We start from the raw sequence: 17484 nt of genomic DNA on the forward strand, positions 1-17484 counted from the left end.
TCCAGAGTTAGCTTAATTGGACAGGATAACAAGATAAGCTTTGAGTTAGCCACTTAGTATTGGATGCCCTTGAAACAACTTGTAAATCTTGTCTTGCTTTTAAATACTGCTCACAGAGTCAATTATACATATTGAAAAAGTGTCGGGGGGACATGAATAAATATCTGTAGGGTGGGGAGGGGAAGAAAAACATTTAAATGAAACTTACTGGTGGCTCATCTCCAGTTCCCAGGACAAACATGCTGACTTTCATATAGCCTTTAGCTCCTGAATTTGTATCTTCAGGATCACTCAGCAAAAGCCATTTTCTCATGACTGCATGGCCTAAAATAAAAGAAACACCACCAGCCACCCCCAGTAATATCCACTACAAAATGGCAGAAATAATAAAAGTCAGCCATTCCAAAAGCATGCTTTATCCTGAAATTAATTATTGAGATTTTTTTCTGTCCTGTACATGTCTCAATAATGCCATTCAGACCAAGAAATCTGATGGTGTTCAAATGTCGAACCAATGCATACTAATTCAGGGACAGAATTATAAAATACTTTTGCATTATTTTTCACAGTTTAGGTCTTTGATACAAAAACTAATATCCAAATTCTGAGTGCCTGTACTTCATCCTGAAACCACTGAAAGGAATTATGTATTGTTTGATGTTTTTTTTTAAATAATACTTACAGCAGCAATCACAAATAACTTTCCATTAACTTTCTTCTTCTACACTAGAAATTTAATGAAATATTTCAACTTCAAGTTTCAAGCTAGGAAATAAACTCTGAAGTAACTGTTACTTACCAGGCTCATCATAAACATAGCCAATGTCAATCTGAAATAAAGATCAAAGGCATTACCTCTGAAGAAATACTAAATTAGAAAAATGCTGGACAACTCCCCTCAAGTTTTCCATGAGTGCTACTATATTGTTCTTGTCACAAACAAAAGAAAGTTTACATAACATATTCTTGGAAGAAGAGAAAATGCCTTACATTGAAAAATGAGGGATTTTGAATGGATAGAGAGGCCAAGAAAACCCAAGAAAATTTGTATTAGAACTAACAGCTGTAACTACTTTCATCTCTCCTCAGACCTCCAACTGTTTCATTTATCAGAGACAGAAGATGGGGCTAGCTTACTGCTTCTTGAATTCCTTATATTCCCCCTTTATTTTATGTTCAGACAGGCTTTTCAGAATGCTTTTGTTTCTATTTCCTGCTCAACATCTCATCATTCAGTTTCAGAAATGAAGCTTGTTTTTTTAATGAATAATTTCCTCTTTCTTTTATGAAGATTATGGCAATTTTTCCCCCCCCCAGTGTCATATTTGGATAAGATTGCACATATGCCATGACTGTATTCATTGCATCAGATTTCAGACATGTTCAGGAAGGTAAGTGTGTTTGCTCATGGCAATTGGTGCTAGTACTCCTTGCAGGTAAAGTCTGAAAGGGTGATTTTCTAGACAGAATTACCCTTGGGGTTTTCTCCTGGAATGTGTGCCTGCAGGAACAGAAAGTAGGTAAATGACATGCCATCACCTGCATAGTGAACGATCAGTCCTCCACAGAACAATATACCACTGTCTGAATCACCAGAAATTACACAGATAATAAGCAGTGAGAAGCAAAAGCAACCAGGTTTGCTGCTTCATTTAGAGAAGAGCACTCTTCCATACTTCCATATTTTTGTGAAAAATTGGTCTAGAGAGACCTACTGAATTTAAGCAGTACAAAATAAGCAAACAGAAAATGCAGCCAGCACTGATACTAGAAATGTAGGGGATCCCAGTAGCCATTACAATTATCAGATGAATTCTTTGTCTGTACTGCTTTATGAATACTTTCAATAGGCAGATGTTTACCTCCCAGTATTGACTATAACAAAAATTAAACACAATCTCACTGATACCATCAGAAACACAGAAATTACTCAAACTAAGTGACTTTTCTGCCATCTTTTTTACTTGACAAACTTATGATCAAAGGAACACCTTTCCACATCACTCAAGAGTGTATATCTTTAAGCTGCCTTACATATCACTATTATCCCTATTATCTATCTAGTAGAATTGTCTGCTCAAACCCTACCTCATATCAGATAATTACCTTACCTTTTAAGGAAAAAAAATTACTTTTTGGTAAATATTTTTCTTTCTTGGATGAAAGTTAGAGAACTTGGTATATAAACTACACAATATTCTTTAACAATAATCTATTAAAATAAGAAAACAGTTTACTAGTGCTTTAAGCAAATGGCTTCTAGCATTAAAAGCAAGACATCATCAGGTAATTTTCTGGCCTGTACTAAGGTAGCATAAATTTAAACATTTAAAACAAGTACTTAAAAAAAATTTCTCTCATTTTATTTAACTTAGTCACAATATGGAGGTAGTTTCACACCCACCTTAAATTCTCCCATTAGACAGTCTGCTCGTAGAGAATAAGAATCATATACCTAAAAAAAGAGACAAGCATGAAACAGGAATGTTTCTAAACATCATAGTGAAATGGCCAGACAATGCTATATGCATCCAGCAGCCTTTTGAACATGCACCATCTTTTCTTACCCGAATGCTAACAGTTTCATCAAGCAACTCTAAAGGAGTCATGTGGACATTGTAGAAGAATATCTGTTAAGGTAAAAACAAACAAAAATCCTGTCTCAAAATGACAAACACATAATTCTTTGAATAGAAAATGCAAAAACATTATGTTAAAAGGCTTGTGAGGCATGCCTGCTACAGTACTTTTACCCTGCTTCCTTGCAGGACACATTATATGATAAGTTAGCACAGAATAAAAAACTAAATTCAGTAAATAAACTCAGTACAACATAGACAAAAGACAGTCACAACTTCTATTTGAATGAATGCAGTAGGCATAGCTGTGCTGCAGACTTTGAGTACTGCCCTTGCTGCTTGCTCTGCATTTCACGTTTTCCTCAGGAGAACGAGTTTGGGAAGGTAGCTTCTTTTCCAGGACATTAAATCCTTGTCTAGCCATCTCTGTTGTAGCTGTCTAAAAAGGTCTTGTTTAGGATTATTGGTGATAGATTCTAATAATTTACATCTTTGAAATTCAAGGCCACAGAAATAAATCTGATAGTTCGACAGCCTGAAGTTAAATATACTATTTAGTGTGTTTGTTTAATTAATACTATTTGCCTCACTAAGTTTGGTGTTTGAGACCACTATACTCCAACCAGTACTTTAGCCAACAAAAGGGAAGAGTACATAAGCATAGTCCCTCCTATTCCATGTTTTGCCTAATCAGGATAGCAAGACTGCCTAGGAAGTGATTCAATGTAAGGTGCAAACGGTTTTCTCCCTTCGCTTTTTTTACCACTCTTTCATAAATCTTGGCTGCTACCTACAGCTTAGTTTGAGTCTCAAATTTTATATCTTCTTTGGTTTTGCCTGTATGTATTAAACATGCTTGCCACCCAGTTCCAAACTCATCTGAATTTTCCACACAGGTCCAGACAATGAGAGTTATCCCTCAACAGTCCCTCTTTTAAGCTTAAGCTTTGCAACATTAATCTTCCAGACATGGGATCACTCTTATGTTCCTTATATGGCTTTGAATTCTCATCTGTCTTTCAGTGTGTTTGATGTACAGATCCCTGTCTGGACAAAGAAATCTAGTTGTATTTCTACAAATCACAGGTAGCAAGACAATGACATTTCCAGGTTCTGCTTGGCAGTCTTATTGTCCCAAAGCATTGCACTGAGAGCTCATCTGAACATAGAGGTCTACAATGATTCCTAATTCTTTTTTTCTTTGCTTTTATAACCTACACACAACCGTTCAAAGTCATTATTATGTCACATGGCCAACCGTATCAAAGAACATATTCCTATGTCTCAGCTGAAGTCTGGCTTCCTTCTAGATAGCTTTATCTGCCAAGCCTGTCAGTGACAGAGGTGTGGTTTTAGTGATGTGAATACATAAACGAAGCGACTGCAAACTGCAAAATGTGCATAAGCCTTAAGTACCCTTAAATATTAGCAAATTCTGATTCACTGATCACAACAAAGGCTATAATAACTATTTTTCAGCATTTAATAGCATCAACATTTTGGCTACAGTGTCTTTATGCCACTCACTTCATCAAAATATGGGTTGTTTCCTCTTTTGATTCTTGTTCGATGTGTTTGACCACAAATATGAACTTTGACTACTGGTTTTATGTTATTTCCAGGTAACTGACGACCTTCAATGACTCTAACACGAATCTGCGAAAAAAATATAAAAGTCAAATAGTTGTATTAATCCACTCCCTATATTATCTATCATCAACAATTTCTTAGTATACTACCAAAAAAGTTAGCCAACACCTGAAGTAGCTGGCAGATATGGACTGGGCTGACTTTTCAAACTTAATTATGATAGCAAGTATAATTTTACTTGAATTTCACAAGACAATTTGGTGTTAATTATTTCAGTAAATTTTTTCAACTTGTTTTTACTATTTATTTTTAAAGCTGCTATTGTAGTTTGAAATCTATACAACTATACGATAAATTAGGTTAATCTAGATTTCAGTCAGAACTGTACAAAATTGGACATCTCTGTAACAGGCAAATTTGAAGGATACTTTTCAAATACAGGCTTTCAAATGAAGAGACTTACTGTCTCTACAGTGCATTAGATTTGCATAATCTGACATTAAGTATGCTCAGGCTATGAGAAAGGAGCAATGCTATGTCAGGAAGAAAAGCGAACATGCAACATTTAATAAATCTGCTACCTGGAAATCTTGTGGTTTGTTAGAAAGGATTCTCCGTGTTTTCTTTCCTTTGGTGATACGTTTAGCTAGCTGAGCTTCCTTTGTGCCACTTGGAACTGCTGGTGTGATACTACTAACTGGACCATCCAAGCCATCTTCATAACCTCCATCCTCTTCTCCATCTTATACAGTAAAAAACCCAGTGCAATTAATAAACAGTACAGCCTGATGTTAAAGTTACAGGAGTAAGAATCTGATACCCAAGAGTTCCACTAAACCTGTATTATTATCTCATTTCAACATTTTTTTCTGCTAACCACATGCTTCCAACTCCTTTTGAAAGCTAGTCATTTTAGCCTGCTTATGAACAAATGTATATCCTAAGCAAACTAACTGTAAATCTGTTGCACTTCAGGATGCAGAGTATCTAATACAATTCCCATGCACTTTTCTGAAGAAACCAATTGAAGTTTTAACAAAGTACACTTCAGCTGTAAATGTCACCAGACTAGTTCACAATACACCAGAAGTGAATAATTTTGTTTCAGTTGAAGCTGTTTCCCAGAAGCAAGACTAGGCTATAGCGTAGCATTTTTTTTCACTTCAGAATCTTGAGAACATGAAGACATTCAGTTTGCTATACAGAATAAAAGTCTGAATCCTCCTCCACTGCATTTAACATAAATAATATGTTAAATAGAACATATTTAATATGTTTAACTTAAAATTATTAATTAAATAATATAATTAACAATAATATTAACTGTAGTGATAGGACAAGGGGTAACAGCTTAAACAGGGGAAGTTTAGATTGGATATAAGGAAGAAATTCTTTACTGTGAGGGTGGTGACGCACTGGAATGAGTTGCCCAGGGAAGCTGTGAATGTTCCATCCCTGGCGGTGTTCAAGGCCTGGTTGGACAGAGCCTTGGGTGGCATGGTTCAGTGTGAGGTGTCCCTGCCCATGGCAGGGGGGTTGGAACTAGATGATCATAAGGTCCTTTCCAACCCTATGATTCCATTATTCTAATTAATTTAATATATTTAACTTAATAATAAGTTAAAGTTTCTTAGTAAGCCTCTTCGAAAGTTCTGAAATCACCTCTGTGGAAGACTGTTATACAACCACATGACACTACAATACTGGATCATACAGCGAGATTCCAGTATTGCAAAACAGGATCCGTAAATATCTAGACCACAAAAGTGTGACCCTTCCTAGTGTTTCCAGCTTTTTTTCTTAACTGAAGGATGGTGACTATGGTAAAATCTACAGGAAGACAAGCTATGTCTCTGATGGTTAGCATAAACAGACTGCTCACTTTATGAATTAGTTTGACAACACAGGGTGATGATCACTTTGCATAATGAAGTCCTCAGTGATCCCTCTAAGAGACATATGAAACCACAGAGATAAACATACCATGTATTTTATGATCACAAAGACCCCACCTCTTTCATGTCTCTCAAAATCCATCTGCTGTGATGGATCTGGGCAACTGATTGATGACACACCCTGACTTAGCACTTAATTTCAAATTTCTGAAACCAAGCTGTAGCAATCTCAGCTGGGGAGATGATTTAATTTCATGGGAAACTAAGATGTGTTTGATAATTTGCAATGACATAATTTTCCTGCAGTTGCTGGATACTAGCTAAGAACCTGCCATCTCTGTCTTTACCTGTATTACCTTCTAGTACATTTTTTAAAAGCTATCAAAATGATCATATAAGTCAATTTGCACTTTTAGCCTTCAAGTCCACATTTATGTAAAATTATTTTGAAGTGTAGTAATTTAACAGAGCTTTTGTGTTTGCATTACCTATCCTTCCACTCCCCAAGAACAGATCTCAGTGAAGTCGGTACAATCAAAATTTCCCCCCCCAGAAGACTCCTCATTTCAATTTTTCCCTTCTTATGTTAGCATCTATCAGCAGATAATGGTCAAAGTGATTTATTTATCCTCAAACATGTAACATTTATTACATTGACTTCTTTTTGCACAAACACAGCCTGGATAAGGAAGAAATTCTTTACTGTGAGGGTGGTGAGGCACTGGAATGGGTTGCCCAGGGAGGTTGTGAATGCTCCATCCTTGGCGGTGTTCAAGGCCAGGTTGGATGAGGCCTTGGGTGACATGGTTTAGCGTGGGGTGTTCCTGCCCATGGCAGGGGGGTTGGAACTAGATGACCTTAAGGTCCTTTCCAACCCTAACTATTCTATGATTCTATGATATTATGGTAATTGTAAGCTGCAAAACACCTTCACAGTTCTTTCAAGAGTCTGGAAAAACAGGATTTCAAAAACACTCTTAGCAAAAGCCTGGTTAATATGATATATGGAGATCAAAGTATATTACCTACTGATCACAATATTGCACAGGCTAGTCAAACACCAAGCATGGTATAAGGTACAACAGTGTCTTTAAAAACTTACTTATTCTACAGGGAAAAAAAAAAAAGTTTAAAAATTTAAGAAAATCATTTCACAAAGCTCCCTGACATTCAAAGTAACAGAAAAATTCTTCCAAAAACATGCTTTTTTGGTTAGACCAAGCATTACAGCAGGTAACTGCTGTTCCTTTCAGCATTCAAAACCCTTTGTTTCCTGAACAAAAGCCATTTTGAAGAGCATTTAAGCAACATCATTCTTTTGTAACCTGATTCTGTTGGAGAAAATTATGCTAAAACCCCTTTAATGTCAGGAACTGCCTAGGAAATTTTCTTCCTAGCTGCAGTTCTGAATCATCCTTAATTTCTTTAAAATCACTATCTGGCAGTCTTGACATGCTTACTTTTGGTTACATTTTTTCCTGATGAACAATGCTGTTGAATCAATTTCTTGCCTTATCTTTAATGTCTCCATGATCTTTTAACCATAATGTTCTAAGAAAAGATTGAAATACCTTCTTGTATATTGGACCCTCCTGGGTCATTTGGATTTGTTGGTCCAACTGGTGGCTCATATCCTACTACCAAGTCAATTGTTGCCTATAAATACACAGGGGTTTTTATGTAACACACAGTAGTTACAACTGACTTAGAGCAGTAAGTTGTTCTAACACTGTACATGAACAATTAGCTATTCATAGTCACAGCACTGTTTATAATAACATTTCAGCTATTAGAAAATTAATAAACTGTTATTAAGCTATATATAAATAAACGCAATAAAGATTACACAATTTGCAGTTAATGGAATAGGCTCTAAAATAATATCTAAAAAATGGAATCACTGTGTCTATATGTAAAAAAATCTGTCAGAATACAAGTATATAAGATGTTCTACAAATGTTCATTTATTTAGTTCCACAATATTCATGGCAGACTAAGTGACATCCTAAATTTGCAGATGGAAAACCAAAGGCAGTGATCTGAGTGATGTGAACCATAACTAAATTCTCCTATCTGGCTCAAGTCTGAATCATAATCAATTTCCTATCTGGCTCTTCTAATTGCTTGTTCTTACCTCCATCATGGAAGAAAAACACTAAGTCATTTTCCATTCTAATTATAGAATTGTCCTTTTTGTGCTTGCCTGTGGTTTTCCATTATTGAGCAAACCATTATTTTCCTAGTTGCCACAGTAACATGAGAAGTCAGCAAAAAAAGCCTGTGACCAAGTAACCATGATATTAAACTGCTGCTGCTGAGATACTGAAATTACCCTTAAAGCCTCTTATTGTTGAGTGTACTAGAATGCAATACGAAGTGGCTTAACAGCGAGACTGCACAAACACAGAAAGGTCCCAGTTCTAGAAACTACTTAATTAATAACCAGTTAGTAACTCTGTTAAATTTAAAAAGGTGTTACACCAAGTTAAACAAGTTCTTGTGTAACTTTCTGAACTAAGCTGGCAGTGAACATATACACAATTATTTGCTTTCTAGAATCAGTCCTATAACATAGCTGGCTATTAGAATACAACAAAAAAGCATATATGGGAACTCCACCTGGTACCTAAGAAAAATGCTCTTTTTCAACATCTGGCTGATTTCCATGCATACTCTGTGGCCCATAATATTTATAACACACATATAGAAATACATAATACGTACACAGAAAACAATTTATCTAACTGAAAGGCTATTAAACAAACGCAGATGACATGGACATAATTATATCCTGTTACAAATTTTCTCTGTCTGAAGATTTTGCTACAAAATTCCAAGCATTTAATTTATAAAGTAAATATAACTTGAAAATATTTTTGGTTTACTATTAGCCCTATTGCTGATGAATTTTGATCAAGAATACAGTAAAATAAGGAAATGTAAGCTACTCACTCCAGTTTCTTGTCCTCTTTCATTTAGCAGAGGTATGAATTTGAAGGGAAAAGATCTGCTTTGGTTGCCTACAAGATCCTTAAGTGCTACAGATGCACTGCCAATTAATCTGAAATGAAGTAAAAAATCATTATTAGAATGCACGTATACATTGAACAGAAGTTATCTTTTGTCTTTGGCTAGTGTCTGTTAGTCAACCAAATAACTCCAGCCATGACTTGAAAACCCAAGATCACAACAAAAGGTCATTGCAAATGTTAGCTAATTACTGTGTACTGCTAATTTGTATTTTCTCTTTCATCGCACTTCAGTGTGCTAGTGTTCTCTATAGAAGACACAGCTTTAACTAAAAAGAGGTTAAACCTCTAAATTTCAATAAATTTTATGTGCATTTTTGAAAATAATCTGTGTAACTTTCAACAGCCACATCACTCATTTCACCCATGGAATTCTTACTGGTAAACTAACTGATGTAATTGATTTCTTTCCCTATATGCCTGTCCTCACAAAAAGGCATAACACATCTCTGTAATGAAAACAATGAAAAAGAACAAACTCAACCAATCAATGTGCTTAGTATAGGATTCACAAAATTAATCTTGTGGCTCATACTTTACATTTGGGAATATGTTCCTCTCCTTGCCTCTAAATTCCCAGGATGTTTCAATACGGCTCTGGAGAGGCCTACTGAGGAGGCTGCCCATAGAATTGACATTATGTGGTAGACCCTCCTCAGCTACTTCTGCCTTCTTTGGGAATGTATCTGTCACACCCCCATTCTCCTCAAAAAAGTGAAAACTGCATGCACTTTTAACCTTTGAAACTTCTTTTAGGCACAGTTTCTAACAGTGTGGTATTGGTCTTATGATATCTGGCATTGTATTTCATTCCCGCAGTATGTAATAACAGTTTATTCCTATACTGAAGTGGGTTATTGGCATAACTGAGATTTTTGCTAATCAAAAAAACCTAAGACAGTTTCACCCTGTAAATATTACAAAGAACATGTTTTACAAACAAAATACCAGCTTTGCTGCCAAAGTGGAAAAAGGATCTGTACACAGACAACTGAGGTCCCTTTGAAATGATTACAGTGCTTTTTCACGGAGAAGCTAAGGAAGCAAAGGTATTTTTTGACATGGAGCAAGAGTATTATTATAGCTGCTCTCAGCTGATACATCATGAGAACATAATTTACTTTTTGCAAAGTACATTAGGATAGGTAAGTCTAAAACATTAATTTCCTGCATATATGCATTCCAGGTATCACATATTAAAACTTTCATTAAGCTGTGCACAAAAAATAATTACACTGTTTGAATGATCTGTTAGAATTTGGTGCCATCACCTCCTCAGACAACTCCTCTTTCCCAGTTCATCTCACTCCTCCAATCCCATTTGTCTTTTTGATACTTTTGACTCACTCTCAAGCCTTTCACTTCTGCTCTCCAAATTGCCAGAGGATAATAATATTTCATCTATGCCTCATATTCATCACATACAGAGGATGGGCTAACGTGTGAAAAGCATTTTAAGATTAGGCCATGCTGCAGCATGAAGCTGTTTTAAACTTAAGATGATCATAACCGAAACTCTGATGCCATTTCTAACAACTGGCTCTCCTTCCTTTACTGAACAGACACTTGGATTCACTATTACAGTCTTGATCCAGTGCTCTTTAAAAAACTATGGAAATACACCTAGCTATTTCAGTGAGCATTAGATTAACCTTAGGTACATCTTCACTTCTTACAAATTCTTGCACAGAGCTGGACGTTAGCTGAAACACTGACTCCATGCATGTCTCAGCTTTAGTGAAACACTATCTTAACTTACTTCTGACCCCTAGCCAAATTCTAAGCTTTAAGCAATTCAAAATATTCTTATTTTCCCAAAATTCTTCAACCATAACTATGCCTTTTCAATTGAGAGAGAAATGTACATATTTTGAGTTATCATAGTGTAAACCATAACACATAGAAGAGAAAAATGCAACAAGACTACCCAAAACCACCTAGGCTAAATCCAATTACAGAGAAAGGCAAAGAAAATATTTTCCTACTTATATTTATAGAAAAACTTTGTAGATATGCTATTTTGATTTGATATGAGTTCAAGTGACTTACATAAATATCAAAAAGAACTTCAGTTCAGAAGTCACTCAGTCTCAAATCATCTGGATGACTGCTTCAGCAAGATGACTGTTTCAATCATTTCTGGATGACTGTTCACCACGCCCTGTGATTTGGTGACATTAACTCAAAAACAGCTGTTCAACAGTAGTGCTTTTGAAGTTTTCCAGCATAAATTTCCATTTTTACATCCTCATCTGTCCTGTGCAGATCATAACTGTGCACACATTTGAATGAGTAGTAATCGGTTTTAAAATTCTGGTCACCTTCCAAGGACTGAAGAGGGAGTCTACCTATCTATACAGACCGCTTGCTACCAGTTGCCTTCGATGTCCTTTTTTCCCCCCTCCTTTAACAGGCTGGGCAACAATTCTCTCCAGTCTTTTTCCACTTCCGCAAGAGCAAAAAACCTAACATGCAGCCTATACACTATCTTAACCTACTTCTAACCCTTAGCTAAATTCTGAACTTTAAGCAGTTAGTCTTTTGCCTCCCCCAGAGTGGTCCTGTTAGCTGGATTAGGAATATTTCACCTGTCCCTTAGGAGAACCACAGAACTGATGAGCCTGGAAGGGACCACTTGATCATCCAGCCCAACCCCTCTGCTAGTCAGCTAGAATAGGTCGTCCAGGATCACATCCAGCCTGGTTTTGATCACACAGCTATTCAATGGCTAAGGTATTATTTTCAAAAGTAACAAGGAATGCCTGAAGGTCATCACTACATCTCATCTTTGTCACTCGTACAGGTCTTGGATAAAGCTGTTTTCTCTCAGGTCTCTAATCTTTGGCCTAAGTCAAGTAAGCCCAAATCAGCTAACTCAGATAGCAGCAGCTGTTGTGACACCACATCCATTAACAGCTCATTGCTGTTTAATGCTCTGCTGCATGGTCTGATTCTGTACTAGCATCTGATATGAAGCTAGACAGTTACATACTAGTTCTCTGCATGACTACTATGAAGTTGCTGTGATCCTCTGAACTCTGAAAACTTTTTACCTTCAGACAGGATAGCATGTAATCTCTTCTTGAAGTCATGACTTTCAAGGTGGCAAGGAGTCCTTTCTTTCCAGCATAGCTGAAAAGACTGTCACCTATTCATCCTCAAAGGACACTGCCCTTTGCTGAAGCAATTTCAGCTTTCTTCCTCTTGCCTAGGCAGACAACACTTGATCATGCTGGTCTTTTGACACCATCAAGTGGGGTAGTTTCTGCTTTCAGAATAACTCAATACATCCTCTGACCTTTTGTTCATCAGCTGTTTTGGTAGTAGACTGCAAATAAGTATTGATTTTCAACTCTGCTTAAGTTCCTTTTTGGCCATCCCCAAGACTTGTATATGTATAATGCCCAGTCAGCCATGTCTTTTAAACTTTTCCACAAGCAGTTTAAACATTCTGGTCTACCACTGAATAAAACACCAAAGATAAAAGCCAAGTCCACATTTAAAAGAAGATTTTACACCACTTCAAATATACCTTATCAGTACAAGGCCTATGATACATTCCATTAAGTAATCAAAGGGAAATACTTGATTTATCAGCATGAAATCAATGAACTACTGATAACCAACTATTAAAAAGTGTTGCATTTGTGCCAAAGCTAAGTAATCTGTTAGTACTATGGTTAGCACTTCCTGTTAGCTGCCCAAATAACCAAGAGAAGTGAAACTTTACACCCATGCCTGGATCAGGAAATACTAACTCACAATACCAAGCATTTTAGTCCTCTGTTTGAAGGTAGCAATTTATATGAAATTGTTTAGCATATGTCCTCCAGCTGCTTACATGCTACTTCTACTGGAAGCCCAATGATTTTAATCCCCTGAGAGTCAAGCATTTAAATACTTTTGACTTATTTTTAAGGGTTTAGTTTGGCAGAGGTTTGTATTTATTACACTCATCAGCAAACTTGATCCCACACTGCATTTATAATTGCTACACTCAACCTTTCTTTCCCAGTGTATATGTTCCATTATAGAGTCTATGCTACAACACCCAACACATACCTTATTTGTGCTGTGCTTTAAAATTTTTATTAAGAGCAAATCAACTACTTTTTATCTTCTTTAGTTATTCCATAACACTCTTTGGAAGAACAAACTTTAAAAAAGAAACAAAGCATGGATACTATTTTGTACAACGCAGAAAACCACAAAACCAAATCTTAACCAGGCTCCAACCTCCAACAATGCACAACCACACGGACATGGGAAAGAATCCACAGAGAAGGGTGCAGCTGTAGAAGGATTCAAACAATCTAGAAATTATTTAACTATGGAAAATACTCCAACACGATTAAATATTTTGCTGCAATGTTCATTTGTGGCTGCATTTTTCTGCTCGAGAAAAGGGTGTGCCTGATCAGTTTTTCCTCTGTGTTGCTAGGTTACTAACTATGCAAAGAACATGGGGAAACACATAATCCCAACTCTCTTTCAAATAGAATGAAAATCACTTCAGTCAGACACAATTGTAACTTCCTGTTAACACTTTTGTACCTTCAAAGCAACAACTGAAGTTATGGGGTTGTTTTTGTTTTTGTTTTTTTTTTTTTTTGTTTGTTTGGTTTGGTTTTTAACTGCATAAAGATTTGTGTTCTGAGAGTTTGAAATCTTTCTACTCACAGTATTAGACATAATAGAAAACAGATGTGTTCTCTTTTCAAACGTCTTTATGCTGGAAAATCTAACTAAGCATGGATCATATGAGTTCTCTCAAGTTTATTCCAATGATGTTCTGGCTGCATACATGTCAGTGTGGTTTGCTTTATTTATCTTTTCCAATGACTGTGTCTTTTTGCCTTTAAGAGCACTCATTTAATCTATCTGCAAAGGTTTAGTGATCCAGTAAATGCAGCAGTAAATTCTATCTCCAGGAAAAAAAGAAACGCAAAAATATTCCAGTGTTCTTTCTCACTTTATTTACAGAAACATGCCAAAGCAATGAGTTAGTGTTTTGGCACAGTGTAAAAACAGAATAACATCCACTGAGCTCCTCCTCCTACCTCAGTACAAGAAGGGGCCAGATGAACAGCTATATAAATTTCTAGGAGCTGTTACAAATCGTGGGTTATATTGCAATCTTTTGCTATGCTGTTCTAGAGGGGATTAGGGTTCTGTAGTCACCTCTTGGGCACAGCAAATGGGCCAGGTGCTCAGAATTACTCAGGAGTAACTGCATGGAAAAGCAGTGTGTATTAGTTAGGAGCTTTGTGAGTGAGCAGCCAGAGAGACGGAGTCGGGTTGAGAAATGTATTGCTCTTCTTCTAGTCTACACTGCAGCAAAGAATGGTAGCAGAACATTTGAGAAGAAGTTATTTCTACCTTGAAATAACAGTAGCAATCCTTACTGGTTGATGAGAAAATGAAAATGAACATGAGCCAGAAGTGTGTGCTCACAGCCCAGAAAGCCAACCAAATCCTGGGCTGCATCAAAAGAAGCGTGACCAGCAGGTCGAAGGAGGTGATCCTGCCCCTCTACTCTGCTCTCGTAAGACCTCACTTGGAGTATTGTGTGCAGTTCTGGTGTCCTCAATATAAAAAGGACATGGAACTGTTGGAACAAGTGCAGAGGAGGGCCGCGAGGATGATCAGGGGACTGGAGCATCTCCCATATGAAGACAGGTTGAGAAAGTTGGGGCTGTTCAGCCTGGAGAAGAGAAGGCTGCGTGGAGACCTCATAGCAGCCTTACAGTGTGTGAAGGGGGACCATAGGATGCTGGAGAGGGACTCTTCATTAGGGACTGTAGTGACAGGACAAGGGGTAACGGGTTCAAACTTAAACAGGGGAAGTTTAGATTGGATATAAGGAAGAAGTTCTTTACTGTAAGGGTGGTGAGGCACTGGAATGGGTTGCCTAGGGAGGTTGTGAATGCTCCATCCTTGGCGGTGTTCAAGGTCAGGTTGGACAGAGCCTTGGGTGACATGGTTTAGCGTGAGGTGTCCCTGCCCATGGCAGGGGGGCTGGAACTTGATGACCTTAAGGCCCTTTTCAACCCTAACTATTCTATGATTCTATGGTTATTTTCCTCCAGAAGAGAGAAGATAAAACCAAAGACACGGTGTGGTTTCTCCTCACTGGTCTTTCTTGGGTGACTCATTTCCCTAGATGTCCAGCCCACACTTCCCTAAACCCCCTGCTTTTTCTAAACTCTTATTGTAAGAGCTCCCAGTAGCAAGGACCTTAGGTAGGCATTGTACTCCATCTTTCCAAACTTGAACTAAAACACAAAGCAAGGGAGTCTCATTTGCACACAAGCATCTATTTGCAATGCTGCAGCACTGCAAGCATGTGCCTGACCACAAACTTTTTCTTCAGAATTAAAAGAGGATACAGTGAAAGAATGGCAAAACTATGCTAGGCCAATCTCTCTTAAGCTCCGTATTAGTAAATAGAATCAGTAACTACAGAAACATATTACATGCAAGTAATATGCGGAAAACTTATTCCAAATTCCCTCTTTCATATGGTCCTTTGTCTAAATGTGAATGTTCATTAATACCAATCTCTTCCGCTTTTACAGTGCTTTGTGTCTTTAAAAGAAATCTAAGATGACATTTCCTATTATCTTGTTACAGTCAGGAAGCCTATTCATGTGTTTCCCACTTCGCACTCCCTTATCCTGTTTCCCTGCCAACAGTCCTTCTAAACACATCATACACTGCAAATATGTGGTGGTTATCGAGGATTTATTTTGAAAGAGCGTTACTTTGATGGTGTTGCTCTGTCTTTGGTATGGACTATATATATTTTTGGACAGCTCCATACATCGAAGTTACCTTCCTAAATAATCTTACTTGTTTACATATTCTACTGCACCCAGAATAAGTAGTATAACTTATTCTGTGTAAGTTGGAATATCTACAAGCAAAACAAACAGGCATTTTCCTTTATTTTCTGGCACTTTAAAAATTCTGATTACTGGCAAACTTTCCCATATCAAGCTCTGATTTCTGGGATTTCCCTGAAGTCAGAGGCATGCAATATATTCCTGCTTTACTGACCTACAGGAATCTCAAGAATGAGAGATCTGAGGGCATCGGCTTGACTCACAGCGATTTTACAACACAGCTGTTTAGGCATTGTAAAGACCTGAATTCACATACTGGGAGGAGGCAGAAAGTAGTAAAGCTAACAATGGAAGTGGACTATTATCATTAAACATGAGTGTATGCCTGGCTCAGTCTCATAAAATATCCAAATTTGCCAAAAAAAAAAAAAAAAAGAAAAAGAAAGAAGGTGATGTGATATCATACTCTCCTTTCAAATTGACAGCAGCCAACACTACTTGGTATTGATAGAGGAGATAGAGCAGAAGAGTACAGCAGAGAAACAGATCCTTGTTTAAAATCTAGGAATTTCTACAAAGAAACTGGTGTCTAATTTTTGATAAGCTGTTCTTTTTTCTGCACAAATGTAAGTAAAATCTCTATGATGCTTGTCTAAATATATATATTGACCCTTTCAGACAAACTTAAGCAGAGATAGGCAGAAGATCTTAACCACTATGGGATAGCTAAAGATTAAACACACTGATGAAGCTTTATCTTATGTGTGTTAAGAAAGATCTCCTAGGCTTTCTCAGAGCTTTCAGTATAAGCATGTTTCAACACAAAATAATAAACTCTATCCCTGCTGTATATTATCCAAAAGAAAATCTTTCTGATTAGCTTGCCACCACCCAGTACCTTACCCTTTTCCTGAAATTTATTTTAGGGACCAGGTTTATTTCATGCAAACGACATGCAAAACACAAAAGGTTGCTAGCAATTTCAGCCAGTAATTTATGTCTTCTTCACTGAAATGATCTGCATGCATTGCTTTAAGGTACCCTGTACACATCTCATTCTGATATTAAATTAAAGCTTAAATCCTACAGAACTCCAGATATTTTCTTTTTTTAAATCTGTATCATCGTCTGTTCAGAGCCACATAAAACTTGTTAAAAGTCTGTGTTATGTATTTGTTTCATCATACAAATACAGCAGGAACCTCAAAGTCCAGGTCAAAACGACGAAAAGTACTCTCCAGCTTTACTAAAGTTTATCTATTATGCTTTTTAATAGAATGTGGATTAATTAAGTTCCTGTGTTCCTATATTTACCATTATAGCTTTTCATGGCAACAATCCTTTTCGATGGCCATAGTCAAAAGGTCCTATCAACTCAAATTCACAGGAACAAATCTGCACTTATTAAAACAAGTTAAAAAAGCTTGAAAAATACAAAAAGTACTCTTAAAAGTTAGTTGAACAAGACACACTAATTATTTCTATGCTTACTTACTAAATACTCCTATTCCGTAACATTATAAAGCTACAAAAAATGCTTAAATGC

General features: G+C 36.8%; 1 protein-coding gene across 1 annotated transcript in view; it reads right to left on the minus strand.

Annotated features, from left to right (window-relative positions):
- The window catches only part of MYOF (myoferlin), a gene marked incomplete at both ends in the record, with an annotated part of 72748 nt that overhangs the window by 45083 nt on the left and 10181 nt on the right, over positions 1-17484 (minus strand). Inside the window, 8 exons of the mRNA XM_080621481.1 lie at positions 209-324; positions 800-830; positions 2405-2455; positions 2568-2630; positions 4107-4235; positions 4751-4911; positions 7636-7720; positions 9017-9125. Coding sequence (XP_080477607.1) covers positions 209-324; positions 800-830; positions 2405-2455; positions 2568-2630; positions 4107-4235; positions 4751-4911; positions 7636-7720; positions 9017-9125 — 745 coding nt within the window. The remainder of the gene's footprint in view (positions 1-208; positions 325-799; positions 831-2404; positions 2456-2567; positions 2631-4106; positions 4236-4750; positions 4912-7635; positions 7721-9016; positions 9126-17484) is intronic.

Source organism: Psittacula echo, assembly GCF_963264785.1.
Source record: "Psittacula echo genome assembly, chromosome: 6".
In the NCBI taxonomy this organism is placed as follows: Eukaryota; Metazoa; Chordata; class Aves; order Psittaciformes; family Psittacidae; genus Psittacula; species Psittacula echo.